Source organism: Artibeus jamaicensis, unplaced genomic scaffold (genome assembly GCF_021234435.1).
Source record: "Artibeus jamaicensis isolate MK-2021 breed Jamaican fruit bat unplaced genomic scaffold, CSHL_Jam_final contig_384, whole genome shotgun sequence".
Classification (NCBI taxonomy): domain Eukaryota; kingdom Metazoa; phylum Chordata; class Mammalia; order Chiroptera; family Phyllostomidae; genus Artibeus; species Artibeus jamaicensis.
This window is the reverse complement of record NW_026521810.1, coordinates 14,359,803-14,378,143: the sequence shown is the minus strand read 5'-3', so window position 1 is coordinate 14,378,143 and position 18,341 is coordinate 14,359,803. Positions and strand designations below refer to the sequence as shown.

Here is an 18,341-nt window from a genome sequence, read left to right as displayed (position 1 = left end):
CATGTCCCTCTTCTATTTCAGGGGATGGAGTCGACTTTTTGTCTTGGTTTCTAAATGCTCTGCACTCAGCTCTGGGAGGCACAAAGAAGAAAAAGAAGAGTGAGTCCTGCCATTTTGTAAAAGAGTTCTCTTTTGTTTGCTTCTTTTTAAGAACACTTTGCCCTTCTTATTCTTTTCTCATTAACTATTTAATCTTTTTGTGTTGGATGGTATTTATGCACACATGAGCTAAATTTTGTTCTTGAATAGGCCCCTCTTTATTTTTCTCTTTTTTTAAAGATTTTATTTAATTTTGTTTATTTTTATTTTTTCTGCTGAAGAGTTTTATTTGTCATAAGAAGCAGAAGGAAACCACTAATGAGTGAAATCTTTTCCCTGTCCACCTACGGAAATATTTCTATTGCTGACTTTTTTTGTTTTTTTTCTTTCTTTCTCAATGTTTTTCTCCACTTTATTCCCCTCCGCACTGCACCCCAACTCCCACCAGCATTCCCCCCTTCGTTCATGTCCATGGGACGTACATATAAACTCTTTGACTTTTCCATTTCCTATACTACTCTTAACTTCCCCCTGTCTATTTTGTACCTTCCATTTATGCTTCTTATTCCCTGTACATTTTCCCCAATTCTCCTCCTTCCCCGCTAATAACCCTCCATGTGATCTCCATTTCTGTGATTCTGTTCCTGTTCTAGCTTTTTGCTTACTTTGTTTTTGTTTTTAGGTTCAGTTGATAGTTGTGAGTTTGTTGTCATTTTACTGTTCATAGTTTTGATCTTCTTTTTCTTAGATAAGCCCCTTTAACATTTCATATAAGGGCTTGGTGGTGATGAACTCCCTTAACTTGACCTTATCAGGGAAGCGCTTTATGTGCCCTTCCATTCTAAATGGAAGCTCTGCTGGATAGAGCAGTCTTGGATGTAGGTCTTTGCCTCTCATGACTTTACTTCTTTCTAGCCCCTTCCTGCCTACAAGGGTTCTTTTGAGAAATCAGCTGAGAATCTTATGGGAATCCTTTTGTAGGTATCTGTCTCTTTTGCTCTTGCTGCTTTTAAGATTCTGTCCTTATCTTTCATCTCGGGTGGTGTAATTATGATGTGCTTTGGTGTGTGCTTCCTTGGGTCCAGCTTCTTTGGGATTCTCTGAGCTTCCTGGAAGTCTCTTTCCTTTGCCAGATTGGAGAAGTTCTCCTTCATTAGTTTTTCAAGTAAGTTTTCAATTTCTTGCTCTTCCTCTTTGCCTCTGGTACTCCTATAATTCAGATGTTGGAACGTTTAAAGATGTCCTGGAGGTTCCTAAGCCTCTCCTCATTTTTTTGAATTCTTGTTTCTTCATTATGTTCTGGTTGAATGTTTCTTTCTTCCTTCTCCAAGTCATTGATTTGAGTCCTGGTTTTCTTCCCTTCACTATTGGTTCCCCGTATATTTTCCTTTATTTCACTTTTCATAGCCTTTACTTTTTCCTCAATTTTGCAACCATACTCAACCATTTCTGTGAGCATCCTGATTACCAGTGTTTTGAACTGTGCATCTCATAGGTTGGCTATCTCTTCATAACTTAGTTCTATTTTTGGAGCTTTGATCTGTTCTTTCATTTCGGCCATATTTTTTTGTTTCTTTGCAACTATTAGTTGTAAGGAACAGAGCCTCAGGTATTTGCCAGGGCAGGGCAGCTGACATCACTGCAGTGTGGCACTGTATGTGGTGAGGGGTGTCCCAGAGGGAACATTGCCACTTGCTGGGCTCTCTGCTGGCTTTCAGTCACTTCCCTCGCTACCCACAAGCGAATTGGGCCCTTCATGATGATGATGATGATGATGATGATGAATTTTAGCATTTCTTGAATGCTTCCAGGAAAGCAGATACTGCAGTAAGCACTGTACTTATTCATCTCTCATAAACGCCACAATTCCCATTTGACATTAAATGAGACACAAGTAGATTAACTCACTTTGCTTCATCTGTTCCTGCCCCTCCTGCCCGCACGCTTGCCTGCTTTTGTTTCTTGCTTTATTTCCTTCTATCTTCTTTCTTTCTCCCTTTATTTCCTTCTTATTCTTTAGCAAACATTTATTTAACTCTTTCTAAAATCTAGGTGTTTTGTTATAAGCAGGAAATACAATAGTGACTGAAATACTACCTATTCTGCATAGAGTAGGTATGAAAAGTAGACATGAAAAATAATGCCAGTCTTTATTCTTTTTTGCTTCCTGAGCAAAAAACCTTTTCTTGTTTACTTTCAATTTCGCTAACTCATCACTTTCTCTGTCAGACTACCTGCATCTGCCAAAGGCAGTTTCCCCGAATGCTGTTCTTACGTCTTTGCTACCCTCCTTACACAATAGGGCCTTGCAGAGTAGCATCTACTCCCACATGTTTAATTTTCTGTGAAAGCCGTACAGTTTGCAGACATTTATACTTCTCATGGAAAGTCACTGTGTTTATGTACAAGGCCTCAGGTTTCCGTGATTAGAACAAGTCCAGACGGTGGTGAAGACAAAGCTTTTTGCAACTATCTTTCTTTTTGCTGATTCCCGGGTGGGTGGGTGGGTTTGGGTATGTTCTAAGATCCTGTGGGTCTCTCCAACAAACTCTCCTGCAAGGTTGGGAGTTTCTCCTGGTGCTGTAACCTCCACAAGTTTTTACAGCCAAAGTTATTGAGGATTCATTCCTCCATGCTGGAACCCTGGGTTGTGCGGACTGTGTTGCTTCACAGTTGTTCCTCTGGGTTTATCTGCATGTAGATGTGAGACCACCAGCTCCCACCTTGCTGGTCCTACTCTCTGCCCCAGCTGCCTGTCTCTGCCCCTCCTATCAGTCTGGATGAATGTTTCTTTAGCTCCTTTTATCAGCCAGGCCCTGTATGAGGTGGTCAAAGGGCATTTTGTGGAGAAAACAGACATAAAAATTATTCCCACAAATAATTATAAAGCTACCGTGGTGGTATACATTACAAAGGTACTTCTGTGTTTAGTGGTAGCTTTGAGTTTTATGCTAGAAGATGTTGGTTTATTTCAGGAATTTAGAAAGTAGGACTATTATGGAAATACTTTCCAACCTGATAGAATTTGCATTTTGATTTGTGTTTGTACAGCTATTGTGACTGATGTTTTCCAGGGGTCTATGAGAATCTTCACTAAAAAGCTTCCTCATCCTGACTTGGTGAGTAGGTTGAACCTGAGTCTCAGACTGAGTCGATGTAGTGTTGATAAAGAGGTGCTTACAGAAGCAGTACGGCCTCTGCCCCAGGAAGAGGGTCTACAAAACACCTGCCAGGTGTTTGGGGGCTAGTTCCCTCGGGTTCCTAGCTGATTAGTGTGCCTTGAGTTGGGGAGTTAGTGGTTGGGTGGGGTCTGCTGGTTTAAGTGGTCTGGTGATTGGGTGGTGCTGGCCTGTTTTTTCAGAAGCTCAGTATAAGCTTTCTAGATCTAGCTTTTAAAATAGTCTTGGTATTTAAGTAAAATCTCTGCAGATGGAAGCCCATATTCTTGCATTAATCTAATCAGGTGGTAAAACTGCTCGGTCTGTTGACTTCATTAAAAAAGGAAGCACAATGTAAATGTAACATAAACACTGCTTTTCTATCTGTGCTGGTCTCTTGCTCCTTACACTTCCTTTTTTTTTTTTAAATTTTCATTCTTAGCCAGCGGAAGAAAAAGAACAGCTGCTTCATAATGATGAGTACCAGGAGACAATGGTGGAGTCCACCTTCATGTACCTCACACTGGACCTTCCTACGGCGCCCCTCTACAAAGACGAGAAGGAGCAGCTCATCATCCCCCAGGTGCCGCTCTTCAACATCCTGGCCAAGTTTAACGGCATCACTGAGAAGGTAGCCCATTTGCACACCAGCTGCCCTGCTAATACCTCTTTCTCTCTCGACTCCCCCCCCCACTTATTTATGGTTGCTTGTATTTATTTATTTGTTTGTTTATTTTATCAAGTTGTTCAAGTTTTTCCCCCTTTGCCCTCCTCTACCCAGCCCAACCCCCCACAATTTTTAATTTTATTTTTTTGTTGTTTTTTAAAAAATATATTTTAAGATTTGATTTATTTATCTTTAAAGGGGAAGGGAAGGAGAGCGGGAGAGAAATATCAATGTATGGTTGCCTCTCATATGTCCCCTGCTGGGAACTGGCCTGCAACCCAGGCGTGTGCCCTGACTGGGAATTGAACCGTGATCTTTTGGTTTGCAGGCCCGTGCTCAATCCACTGAGCTATACCAGCCAGGGTCATTTTTCTTTTTCTTTTTCTTTTTATACTTAGAAATTGCCACATGTATGTAATGCATTCTGTTATAAAGTGTATTGTCCTAGGTGAGCCTCTCAGACCCCATGCTATTTCTAGCTGATTGCCCTACAACTTCTAACTGGAATTATACTGTTTCCTCTTATATTTTCAAATGTCCCTTTAAACTTCCTGCTGCTGGTTAGTATGGAGGAGGGAGGGGTAGGTAGGATAGTAGAAACTCACAAAAGTAGGAAAAATTTCTACCTTTTAAAAATACGACATCAGTATTAAAGCGGAAAAACTAACTAAAATATAAATAAACAGAAATAATTCTTACTGTGTCAAGGTAACAGTTTCTTTTCATCTGCTGAGCTGGTTCTTGGTTTAATTCCCTTCTTTGTCCTAGATAGATTTAATCCTTTATTATCGAAGACTCTTGTTTTCACATACTAAATACCAACAAAAAAACTAGTTAAAGGAAAGAGGAACTTTATTGGAAGGCATGTCTTAGGGTCTTAGGAAGGCTTGAACTGAGCAGGCGGGACTTGGGAATGACAGAAACGGAGTGAAGGCACGGTCAGAACTGGTGGTCTGTGGACCGTCCCTTACAAGGGCCGCCGTCAGCCCGATCTCAGCGGCTCCGCTGCGCAGCAGCTGCCCCTCCACTCCAGGTTCTAGGAGGGAGTTGAAAGGCCTGCTTGGGTCAGGTGTTCTTTCTGGTCAAGGACCCTGTGAATAGGGATCTTTCCTTAAAAAGGGAGTAGTGTGATCTAGGCAGCCACCCTAAGAAGTCTCTAGAACACACCTCCCCTGACCGCCATTCCTGTTTCCATCCAATACCCAAGTTAGTTTTCAGGAATTTTTAGTGATGTCATAAGGAGAACATAATAAGCAGAACAAGCACTGGGTGGCCATGTGCAGTTGCAGTTGCCCTGGTCGCAGGCACATGTATATGTGCGACCGCTTACACATGCATACACACACACACATAAAGGTAACAGTATCTAAAATGTCGTCTATTTGGGGGAGGTGAAAGAGAGACGTTAGGCCTTGTCTAGCTCGGTTCTTTATTTTATTGGGTTTAAGTGACAGACCTGGGAATCTAAACTCAGATTTTTCTTCTGATGTTTTCACTATGTCACTTGATCCCTATTATCACTGTTCAAACTTAATATTAAGATTCCCATGGACCCTGAGTATTGATTTAAAATTATTCTTACTGTAATATTACTTAAATTCGTATAAACTTAAACGTTGCTATAAGTTCCTTATACATGCAACTTTTAAGTATAAAATTATATCAAACTTACGAGTTATATACAAAGCTTTGAAACCAATAAAAATGATTAACAGTGCTATTGTAATGTATTTGTTTAGCCAAAACCAAATTGTTCCTTGGTGTGTGAATGTTGTACTAATGTCCATGGTGAAATTGTCCCACCACTCCGTGCTTTCTTACGAACTCCTAAGAAATCACTGTAGACTGACATCATTGAGGTTTTTTTTTAAATTGACTTTAGAGAGAGGGAGGGACAGACAGGCATTGATTTGTCGTTCCAATTATTTATGCATTCATTGGTTGATTTTTATATGTGCCCTGACCAAGGACTGAATCTACAACCTTAGCGTATTGGGACAATGCTCCAACCAACTGAGCTACCTGGCCAGGACTGTTCTTCACATTTTGAATTTTGATCTTTTCCCAGGCTAGTGATATGCTGGGCATTGGCAGCAGGACACAGCTTCCAGTCAGCCACGCAGTCATAAGAGTTAAAAGTCTATGCTCTGCAGTGTATTCATTGTGTCAGATGATTTTGTCCAACTGTAGGTTCTGCGCGCATTTAAGATATGCTATGCTGAGCTGTGGTGTTCAGTAGGTTAGGTGTATTAAATGCATTTTCAGGTTACTATATGTATTTTCAGCTTACCACACCCCATCATAAGTAATTGAGGAGCATCTGTATAATCTAGATACTAGTCCCTTATCAGGTGTGTGACTTTGCAAAAATTTTCTTCCATTCTATGGATTGCATTTTTACCCTTTTGATAGTATCATTCGAAGCACAAAAGTTTTCAGTTTTGATGAAATAAGTCTGTTTTTTTGTGTGTGTGTGCTTTTGTTGTCAAATGTAAGAATCCACTCTGGCTGGGTGGCTCAATTGGTTGGAGCATTGTCTTGTACAACAAATAGTTGAGGGTTTGATTCCTGGTCAGGGCACATACCTAGGTTGTGGGTTCAATACCCGGTCAGCGCATGCACGGGAGGCAACCGATGGATGCTCCTCTCTCACATTGATGTTTCTCTCTCTTTGCCCTCCTCTCTCAAATTAATAAATAGCATATCTTGGGTAAAGATTAGAAAAAAAATTAAAAAGAACAGTAAGAATCCATTTTCAAATCTTTGGTCATGAACTTACCTCTATGTTTTCTTGTAAGACTTTTGTAGTTTTAGCTCTTACATTTAGGTCTTTAATCATTTTAAATGAACTTTTGTGTATGGTGTGAGATACAGTGTCCAACTTCATCCTTTTGCATGTGGCTCTGTAGTTGTCGTAGCCCTATTTGTTGAAAAGACTTTTTTCCTCATTGAATTGTGTTAGCATCTTTGTTGAAAAATTATTTTACTCTAGACACATAGGTTTATTTCTGGACTCTTCATTCTATTACATTGATGTGTATTTTGCTTTGTAATTAGTTTTGAAATCAGGGAGTGTGAATCCTCCAACTTTGTTCTTTTTCAAAGAAGTCAGCTGGATTCTGACAGGGATAATCTCTGTAGATTATTTTGGGGATTACTGCCATCTTAATACTAAGTATTCTGATTCATGAGCATAGGATGTTTTTCTATTTCTTTATACTTTTAATTTCTTTTACCAATGTTTTATAATTTTCAGTGGTAAGCTTAGAACTTTTGTTAAATTTATTCCTGAATATTAAGAAAATTTTATTTATTGATATGACAGAGAAATCAGTTTGTTGTTCCACTTATTTATGCATTTATTGGTTGATTCTTGTATGTGTTCTGACTCGGGATCAGACCCATATATTTGTCATTGGGACAACATTCTAACCAACTGAGCTATTTGGCCAGGACTTTTTTTTTTTAAGATTTTAAAAAATATATTTTTTATTTATTTATTTATTATTTTTAAAAATATATTTTATTGATTATGCCATTACAGTTGTTCTATTTCCCCCTTCATTCCCCTCCACCCTGCACACTCCTCCCCCACCATTCCCCCCTTTAGTTTGTGACTACGTGTCTCAAGTTCTTTGGATTCTATATTTCCCCTACTATTCTTGCCCTCCCCCCTATCTATTTTCTACCTACCATCTATGCTACTTATTTTCTGTACCTTCTCCCCCTTTCTCCTTCTCCCACTCCTCTGTTGCTAACTCTCCATGTGATCTTCATTTCTATGGTTCTGCTCCTGATCTAGCTATCCTCTTAGTTTGCTTTTGTTTTAGGTGTAGTTGTTAATAACTGTGAGTTTGCTGTCCTTTCACTGTTCATCTTTTTTATCTTCTTTTTCTTAGGTAAGTCCCTTTAACATTTCATATAATAAGGGCTTGGTGATGATGAACTCCTTGAATTTGATCTTGTCTGAGAAGCACTTTATCTGCCCTTCCATTCTAAATGAAAGCTTTGCTGGATAGAGCAATCTTGGATGTAGGTCTTTGGATTTCATGACTGCTTGAATGTGTGACCGCAGTCAGCCCTCAGTGGGTCCACCCACTACTCCACACCTGGGATCCGCCCACGGCTGCCGGCCTGGGTCACGCTCCCGGGTCGGTCCAGTGGCTCTTTCCTGCCCGACCCCGCTCTGCTGCTGGCTTTGCCCCTCTTACCAGTTTGCCTGAAGGGTTCGTTGTTGTCAGACTTCCATATAGTTCAATTTTCTGTGGTTTGGCTGTGTTTTTGTTGCTAAAACTTTGTTGTTTTTAAACTTGGTTGTGAGAGAAGGCAGAGTGTTTCCACCTATGCCTCCATGTTGGTGGAAATCCCTAAAGATTGTTTTTTTTTTAAAATTATTTATTTATTTATCTTTAGAGGAGAAGGGAAGGAGAGAGGGAGAGAAATATCAATGTATGGTTATCTCTTGTGTGTCCCCTGCTGGGAACTGGCCTGCAACCCAGGCATGTGCCCTGACTGGGAATCGAACCACGATCCTTTGGTTCGCAGGCCCGCGCTCAATCCACTGAGCTACACCAGCCAGGGCGATTTTTAAATATTTTATTTTTTTATGTTGTCATAAATGGAATTTATGTTTTCTTAATTTTAGTTTTGGATTATTAACTGAATGTATGTAGAAATTCAGTTGATATTTGTATATTGTTGTTTGTGTTCTGCAACCTTGATGAACTGTAATTCTAATAGCTTTATAGTATATTTCTTAGGATTTTCCATACTTAAGATTGTTATCTGCAAGTAGAGATAGATTTACTTTTTTTGTGTGTTGTTTGTTTGAATGCTTAGATTTACTTTTTTTCCAGTTTGGATGTTTTTTATTATTATTTTTTTCTTGCCTAATTGTTCTGGCTGGAACATCTAGTCCACAGCTGGCAAACACAAGGCTGAATCCCGCCCTCCAGCTTGTTTTATCTGGCCTGGCACCTTGTTTCTACTTGGTGGCAGCACCGAGTTCTCGCTGAATTGTTAAGGAGCAGTTACATGTATACAGTCCTGAAACCACATTCAGTCCTTTGAAGGCACCTGTAAGGCTGACAGGGCCCCCGGTGAAAATGAGTTTGACATTCTGCTCTAGTGTAGTATGATGTTCAGTAGAAGTGGCAAATGCACACACTTTTTGTTGTTGTTCCTGACCTTACAGGGGAGCATCCAGTCTTTCTCCATTAAACATGATGTCAGATATGGCTTCTTCATCTGGCGTTGTCAGATTGAGACTATTACCTTTTATTTCTAGTGTGTCAAGTGTTTTCCTTATAACATTGGATTTTGTCAAATGCTTTTTTGTGTCTAATGAAATGATTGTATAGTTTGTAACTTTTGCTTTTTATTCTATTAATATGGTATAGTGCATTGATTGAATTTTGGATGTTAACCCACCTTTATATTTCTGGACAAATCCCACTCGGTCATGGTGTATAATTATTCTTACACGTAGATTTGGTGTGCTAGTATTTTGTTGAATATTTTTGCATTTGTATTCATAGAAATGTTGATCTGTAGTTTTCTGGTGATGTCTCTGACTGGTTTTGGTGTCAGGGTAAGACTGGCCTTGTAAAATAAGTTTGGAAGTGTTCCCTTTCATGTTTGGAAAAGTTTTTGAAGAATTGGTGTTCATTATTCTTCACATGTTTGGTAGAAATTGCCAGTGAAGCCATCTGGGCCTGAGCCTTTCTTTGTGGGTAGTTTTTTGATAACAGATTCAATCTCTTTCTTTATATGTTTATTCAGATTATCTGTTTCTTAAGGTTTTTAAAAATATTTTATTTATTTATTTTTAGAGAGAGGGGAAGGGAAGGAGAAAGAGTGGGAGAGAAACATCAATGTGTGGTTGCCTCTCATGTGTCCCCTACTGGGGACCTGGCCTGCAACCCAGGCATGTGCCCTGACTGCGAATTGAACCAGCGACCCTTTGCTTCACAGGCCTGTGCTCAATCCACTGAGCTACATGTTTCTTAAGTTTTGGTAGTTTGTGTCTTTCTAGGAATTTGTCTGTTTCATCAAAGGTATCTAGTGTATTGGCATACCATTGTTCCTAGTATTCCTTTATCATCATCATTATTTCTGTAAAGTCAACAGTGTCTTCATTTTTAATCCTGATAATTTGAGTATTTTCTTTTTTCCTTGGTCAGTCTAGCTAAAGGCTTGTCTTTTTAAAGAACAAGCTTTTTGGTTTTACTGATTTCATAAATATTGTTCTTCTATTCTCTAGTTCATTAACTTCCCCTCTAATATATTTTGTTTCCTTTTTCTGCTTGCTATAGGTTTAGTTTGCCTTTATTTTTCTGGTGTTTTAAGGTGGAAGGTTATTGATTTAAGGTTTTTCCTGCTCTGGTACTTAAGCACTAATTTGATAATTTTCTTTCTATCTCTAGGAATATAAAACTTACAAGGAGAACTTTCTGAAGCGCTTCCAGCTCACTAAGCTGCCTCCATATCTAATTTTTTGTATTAAGAGATTCACTAAGAACAATTTCTTTGTGGAGAAGAATCCAACTATTGTCAACTTCCCTATTACGTGAGTATTACACTTTCTCTTAGGGGGAGTGAGCTTGAATTTCTTTTCGTGTTTTCGTACCACTATTAATTTTGGACTGTTTAGTTGGAAATGGCAAGGAACAGAGCCTACCCACACTATATGTCAAGAATTTTTATCTGAAGGCTACAAATGTTTCAAGGTTCTCAAGGATAGATGTTTACATGGAAGCTATCCCCCTTTTACCTTCTTTTCTGTTGCTTGCAGGAATCGTAATCTTTCATTGTAGGGAAAAACAGTTGATAAAAGTAGGGTAGGACAGGTAGGATTCTGCCTGGCTTTAAAGATAATCCTGAGCAGTTCAAGTTCGTCTGTTCGAGGTCATCACATCTTCTTGTACACTGTACTTAGGTGTGGACAGTGAGGATGACTCCAGATTTGTTTCTCACCTCGGGGTCCTTCTGTCTTATTTTTTCTCCAGAGGGTGAAGTCTGGAACATGTCCAGTTTTTCCCTATTGATGAGGAAGTTGCAAATTTTGATGTATGGCCTTATTTTTAACTCACCATGCAGTTGTCTCTTTATGAACATGTTTGAGTATTTTAATGCAAAATCGGGAGGTGTTGTACCAGGTGCTTTTACTTTGCCACCCTCTAACTCAGAAAGCTCCTGTGAAGCCTTTGTCAGGGGAGACAGTTGACTTTCATTCTCAGAGACAGTGTTTCACATGCCAAGGAAGGTGTCTCTGAGAACATAGGGAAGCTGGTATCGGGGCTGGCAGGAAGAAATGTGGGTCTCTGTGTGTTGACCTTTAACTAAGGTAGCAGTTTCTTGTTGAGAGGAATTTGGATGAATAGATGGTGAGACTAACATGACGTTTAGTTCAGTAGTGTTTTTTTTTTTAAGCATCACAAAGTAGTATAGGAGTTGTAATGGACAAATGCTCATCATCTTTTCTCTCTCCCTTCACCCCCCTCCATTACTCAGTTGCCCAAACTGTACCAGGATTGCCGATTTTCTCCTTTGGAAATAGTTCCAGTTCTGAACTGTCTGTTGTGTTTAAGGGTAGTATCTAAAATTAAAGAGGCCTGTTGCAACCAGGGGAGCAGTGGGCAGTGGCAGCTTGTCTTAGGCTAACCTCCTGACCTTGCCCCCGTCGTCCCATTTTCTCTGACCTTGCAGTGAACTAAAGCAGCCCCGCCTAGACTGTCTCCTGTTACTTCCATCCTAAGCCCTTCCTTGTTTCATTGTCCCCAGTTTTAATAAACATACTTCAAAATAAAAAATTCATTAATTACATTAAAGAGGTCTAAGTTCTGGGCTGTCCTAACTGTGTGACCTTGGGCAGGCCGTTTGTATATTCTGGATGAATTGTTTCATGGATAAAATGAGAGCCTTTAACTAGATGATCCTTAGGGGTCCTTCCAGGTGTAACATTTTACTACTTCTGGGTCTGTGATTACCAACAATCCGAGGACAGTGGGAGGGAGGGAGAGAAACCCTCTCTAGTTAGGAATACAGGCCAAGTTCCTTTTCCCACACTTTTCTTCCTGTTCTTTCACTAGCATCTTGTCTGTGTGACAATTAGAGTGAAATTTCGGTATGTGGAGGCCGGCTCTCTGCTACTGTGCGTGGGACCACAGAGGAGATTGGTTTGAAAGTCAGCCTGTCAGGGTTTTATTTGAGAACTGGACTCTTGTGGATCGCCACAGTCGCCAGGCCGTCCTGGAGGGAAGGAGCACTCTGGCCCCAGGGCAGCTCCAGAGAAAGGGAATCTGTGCGGGTAGTGGTTCCTGCTCAGTCACCACAGAAGTCAAATGGAGAAGTCACCCTGCTCCATTGGTTTCTTTTATGTTGGGCCTGGAGTATGTTTGTTTTGCCACCAGTTGCATTGTATTTTTGGTAATTGTGACTTCAGCGATTTGTCCCTCAGAAAGCTTGCTTTGGAGAAGCTGAGAAGGGTTATAGGTCACCTTTAAACAACATGGGTTTGAACTGCATGAGTCCACTTATGTGTGGATTCTTTTAAATAAATACAGTATGCCCTTTATGTCCCCAGGTTTGTATCTGCAATTCAAACAGCCTTGGATTGAAAACAGTATTTTCAGTTCATGAATGGGAATCCGAGGATGCGGAGGGCCAATTGTGCGCATGCCGTTTTATTGAAGGGGCCTGAGCACTGAGTTTTGGTGTCTGCGGAAGGTCCTGGGACGATTCCCTGTAGATACCAAGATACGACTGTAGTTAAGTTTTGGGGGAGTAAAAAGATATACATGGGTTTTCGACTGTGCAGGGGATCAGTGCACCTGATCTCCCCATTATTTGAGGATCAGCTGTACGTCTTGACTAGACAGCCTTTTGGAGAACATCAAATTGTGTGACTAACTCTGGAAACCTGCACTTAATTTCTTATGTACTGAAATTACTTTTACAGTAATTTGGTTTTAGATTAACAAACTCCCCATTCTTGAAAAGGGCCCTTTTCATACCTAATTCTTCTCCTGTGTTTTATTCATAACACATCTTTCTACCAGAGTTTAACAGACTTGTAATTGGGTGCCCTCTGCTCATTTGGAGATAGGGTTTTTGGAGCACAGGTTTAAAGTTTTATTTTCAGCCCCAGCTGGTGTAGTGCAGTGGATTGAGTGCCAGCCTGGAAACCAAAGGGTTGCTGTTTGATTCCCAGTCAGGGCACAGGCCTGGGTTGCAGCCCAGATCCCCAGCAGGGGGCGCGAGAGAGGCAACCACACATTGATGTTTCTCTCCCTCTTCCTCCTGCCCTTCCCCTCTGCCTAAAAATAAATAAATAAATAAATAAATAAATAAATAAATAAAGTCTTAAAAAAAAAAAAAAAGAAGGTTTTACTTCCAGCTAATTAGGTATTCTCTAAATTGGGCTGTTCTGTTAGCGAGATGAGTATGGTTTCCTCTTTTGGCTATTTTCTAAAACAAAATGATGTACCATATCTTCATTCCCTTTGCCACTTAAACAGTTTTGGTTCAGCCGTGAAAACTTGAGTATAAATACTCCTGAAGATTTCTTAAGGACTCTTTCGGACAAGTCTGGATAGCTGTTGTTAAAGCAGAGGAGTAGAGAACCCAGAAAGTCAGCTCTCCGCAGCCGGCGGGCGGTTTGGCTCTCTAGAGTTCACGTGGATTTTTTAGGGTTCAGGTATAAACTGTAACATTGAATATGTATTGCAGTTTGTCTGGGGCACTGTTAGCCTGTAGAAATAAATAGCTAACCCATAGAAAGCTATATAATATACCTAATTAGAACAAAATAGCGTATTTGTTTATAATTACATGGTTTATATTGAAAAGCTTTTATATATTTTTGATAAATAATATACTTTCAGCCTAAAATTGAAAGGGAGATAGCTACCTAGAAGTCCTAGAAGTGACCCCTAGATGTAATAACTGCTGTTAGCATGTCTCAGGCATTCTGGGGATGAGATTGCTGTGTTTTATGTTGTGAGTGGTAGCACATTAGTTACACAGATTGGAAATATGATATAATCTCTCATTCTACCTTGTATTACTTAAATCCTTATAAATATTTGTAGACTAAAGAGGATATATTTTCCCTAAAATTATGTAGTTAACATATTCTCTTAAATTCACATTAACTGTCAATCTTTCCCCATTTAACTATTTGAAAGTTCTTAGTAACGGTCTTACATTTATTATGGCCCTTTACTTTGCAGTAACTAGTATACATTTATATTCAGTTGATGGGTAGAGTACAACAAATAAAACACAAAAGATATTTTATTCCAAGTATAGTAAGAATGTTATTTTATATTCAAAAGTGTTCAGATATTAAAAATAAATTTGATGTTTCTAAGCCCCAGTTGAAGGAACCTAGTCAGTAGTTTCCTTCAGCAACTAGGACTGAGAAATTGGGAAGCTGTGGGGTAGCCAAGGTGGGTCACATAAAGAAGAGAGAGCTGGGCTGCACAAGGAAGGAGAAGAATAAAGCTGGGGTTAAAAGCAGGAAAGAGGGCAAGTAGCTCTCTTGGATTCTGCTTCTCCTGTGCCTGGTTGTGGTGCATTTCCTAGTATGAAAATCTTTTTTTTTTTTTTTAAGATTTTATTTATTTTTAGAGAGAGGGGAAAGGAAGGAGAAAGAGGGAGAGAAACATCAGTGTATGGTTGCCTCTCGAGTGCCCTCTGCTGGGGACTTGGCCTGCAACCCAGGCATGTGCCCTGACTGGGCATCGAACCTATGACCCTTTGATTTCCAGGTTGGCATTCAATCCACTGAGCCGTACCAGCCGGGGCTGAAAATCGTGAATAAATTCCCCTTTTGCATTTAAGCTATGGGTTGGTTTCTATTACTCATAACTGTTTTCCTTGGCCAAAAGAAAGACAATCAAATAAAGAAGCAATGTCCCAGAATATCAAAGAAAAATAAATCAGAATGCCTGGTTTGCCATCCTGATGTTGTTACTGTGATTACATGCAGTGGCGCCCACATAATCATGTGGTCAGGTCTTTAATAGCCTGAGGCCAGAGACCTGGCATTGTCTGAATACCAAAGCTGCATCTGATTCCCAGGCCAGGCAGAGGATGAGGCGGTTGCACCTGGTGTCTCACTTAGTCCTCCCCATCTCATCATAGAAGAGCCTTAAGTTATGTAACCTGCTTAAACTCATGGTTGGTTCAGAAGTGGAAGAGCCCGATTCTAGTTCAAGTCTAATGACTCTAGGCCCCACACTATACTTGACTGCTAGAGATGCTTATAAAATGTGCTTTTCTCACAAGAGTCGGTCTTTCCAGTTTGGCTCATTTTTATTGCAGATTATGTGAATTTCCACAAACCTGGGCTTCCTTGGGTCTACAAACCTCCCTAGAGCCAGGGTTCTAAATACAGGCTCCAACAGATTTGGGGTCCATTTGTGTAAGACAGTTGCTGTTTAATCTTCTGGCTTTGTTTTTATCATCACCAGAAATGTGGATCTGAGAGAGTACTTGTCTGAGGAAGTTCAAGCAGTACATAAGAATACCACCTATGATCTGATTGCCAACATCGTACATGATGGCAAGCCCTCCGAGGGCTCCTACCGGATCCACGTGCTTCATCATGTGAGTAGCACAGGGTGGCAAAATAGGTGTTGTTTCTTTGGCATTACGAGGGGGCAGCTGCCTTCAGTTTGCCCTTTCTTTATCCTGATGTTGGGACTCTGCAAGAAATAAAGCTGTCTGCTGAGTTTAAGGCAGTGGTTCTCAATTTCGACTGCACATTGGACTCATCTAGGAATTTTAAAGTAAATCTGATATTCGGGCACCACCTCAGGCCAGTTACATTAGGACCATGTAATTTGTGCCTGTTGGTTTTCAAGTCTGGTAGAGGCCAGGGATGCTGCTAAATATTCTGCAATGCACGGGAAGCCCCCAAAGCAAAGAATGATCTGGCCTGAAATGTCAGGATTAAGAGTCAGGATTAGAGTACCCGGAGGCGGGAACCAGGCATCACTGATATGTTAAAGTTTCCCAGGAGGGTCCATTTCATAGTGCAGCCAGACCGGAGCCTCACCCCCAACCGTGGAGTCCTCGGACCGGCAGCACTGACATCCTGAGAACATCATTAGAGATGCAGAACCTCGGGCCCCACCCAAACCTGCTGAATCAGAAGCTGCACTTTTTAAAAAAGATTTTATTGATTTAATTAAATTTATTTTTATTTTTAAGTTTTTATATTTTTTAGATAGAGGAGAAGGGAGGGAGACAGAGAGGGAGAGGAACACTGATTAGTTGCCTCTTGCATGCCCCTAACTGGGGACCTGGCCTGCAACCCAGGCATGTGCCCTGAAGAGGAATTGAACTGGTGCCCTTTCAGTTTGCAGAACAATATGCTCAACTCCCTAAGCCACACTTAGTGGGGGCTGTTTATTTAATTTTAGAGAGATGGGATGGGAGGGAGAAGAAGAGGGAGAGAAATACTGATTAACATCATACGCTCCCTGACCAGGACCAAACCCACAACCTAGGTATGTGCCCTGACCGGGAATTGAACCTACAATCTTTTGTTGCATGGGACGATGCTCCAACCAACTGAGCCCCCCTGCCAGGGCAGGACACTTTTTCTTGAGGATTTCTGTGTTCTATGGGGTGGTGGGTGGGAATGTCCATTTTTAGTTTCCAGTAGTTACCACTGTACCTCCCAGGCAAGTGTGTCCAGTCGGTCATTTCTGAGCAGCAAAGAGACATCATAGGTGAGGAGTAGAGGACTTTTTTTTTTCTCTTTATTGTTCACCTAAATTCTTAAAAACGTATAGTGTTTGGACTTCATTATACTTAAAGGACTGTTCGGCAGGAATTGTGTTTGCCAAGGTCAGCACCCTGAAAGCTCTTTAAACTGAATAATGCCTAGCAGAGGTCATGTACCCTTTTACCCAGGGCTTTTGTGGGGTGATGGTCTCATGGCTATTCTGATTCTTCTTCCAACTGTGGTCCTTTCTCTGTACACACTTTTGGTTTTGGGGAGCAGACTAACTAGCCCTTCATATTTTTTGCAGGGGACAGGCAAATGGTATGAATTACAAGACCTCCAGGTGACTGACATCCTTCCCCAGATGATCACGCTGTCAGAGGCTTACATTCAGGTGGGTTGGCCACAGGCTGGGTCAGTGCCGAATCGATGGGGCCAGTGAAAGGAAGAGTGTGCGTGAAGGCAGGAGTGGGGTTGCATTAGAGCCTTGGTTGGGCTGGGCGCCTGTTGGGATGCACTGAGTGAGATTATATGGCCTTGAGAGTCCAAGAGATTTTCAGAGAAGAGAAGAGCAGGGGAGTGTGGAAGATTTCTGAGTGAGCAAGGAGATTATATTTATGGCCAGGTTAGTTTTGCAGAGGTGTGGGATCTGATTTCAAGGAGGAGGAGCCGGGAGTCATTAGAACACCAGTTAGGAGTCGACTCTGGAGCTCTCCCCATTTCTCTAGGCAGATTTAGCACTGTTTGGGACTCTACAGCACTTTCTACCTGTCTTTATTGGAGCACAGACCATCTCATTTTAACTGTGTTCTCTATTGGATTCGAGAGCCAGTGTGGAGCAGTGTCTGTCTTCTCTTTATAACTGCGCTAGTGCCTGGCAAAGAAGGAAGACAGGCTACCAACAAGCTCTAGCTTTATAAAAAAGAGGGTAGACCCTTCTCATTCTACCGTTAACTCCTAGCAGCTTTGTCTAAGTTTACAGGTTTTGCTCTGAGTTCTTTTTTAGAAAGGGATTTTGGAGTGAGAAGTAAGAGGGGGATGGATGGATGGAAAAGTGAAAATTGAATGAAAGGGAATTTTTTGAAAGATGAGTTATCTTCAGGGGACTTAACAAAGCTGTAAGTTGAGCCACAGGCTGTCTGTTGCCCAGGATAGAATAGGTAATTTACGAATATTTGTAGATTGAATGGAATGCCAGGCCATAAATATCTGTTATACTAATTTCTTACAGATTTGGAAGAGGCGAGATGATGAAACCAACCAGCAAGGGGCTTGAAGGAGGGGAGGTCAGGGCTTTGCTTCCAGGGGACTTAGGATGAAATGTAAATAAGAATACTGAAGCTGTAACTGAACATAGGCTGGCTGGCTCGTTTCCGGGGCCAGCCCAGTTTGCGTGGGTTTTGGTTCACACGGAGCTCGGGAGGGCCCACCTGCCTGGGACGGCTCTGCGCTGCCACCCGGCTGTTCTTTGATCAGTCTGTGGTAGGCTGATGTTCTCCTGTCTAGCTCCCCTCTAACTCCAGCAGGCCAGACTCGTTTACAGCTGTGTGTAATTTATTTCTGAGTAGCTACGAGTATCTGAAGGTAATTTTTTCTAAGCAGCCAAGCCTCAGGATTCTAGGAATAGGAACATGAAGTCAGTAGCACCCTTTTCACATCGTAGGTAGAGTTTTCCTGTGGTTCTCATCATTTCTGACATTTTTGGGGAATGAATAAAATTTTTCCTGTTTTTAAACCA

General features: G+C 41.0%; 1 protein-coding gene across 2 annotated transcripts in view; it reads left to right on the top strand.

The window, feature by feature from the left end:
- USP39 (ubiquitin specific peptidase 39) overlaps positions 1–18,341 on the top strand; it is a 33,131-nt gene extending 14,790 nt beyond the window's left edge. For both annotated transcript variants that reach the window (XM_053664541.1, XM_053664540.1), the window contains 7 exons: positions 22–99; positions 3,091–3,158; positions 3,640–3,828; positions 10,290–10,432; positions 15,342–15,477; positions 16,911–16,997; positions 17,835–18,341. In XM_053664541.1, coding sequence (XP_053520516.1) covers positions 22–99; positions 3,091–3,158; positions 3,640–3,828; positions 10,290–10,432; positions 15,342–15,477; positions 16,911–16,997; positions 17,835–17,879 — 746 coding nt within the window. In that variant the 3' untranslated portion in view covers positions 17,880–18,341. The remainder of the gene's footprint in view (positions 1–21; positions 100–3,090; positions 3,159–3,639; positions 3,829–10,289; positions 10,433–15,341; positions 15,478–16,910; positions 16,998–17,834) is intronic.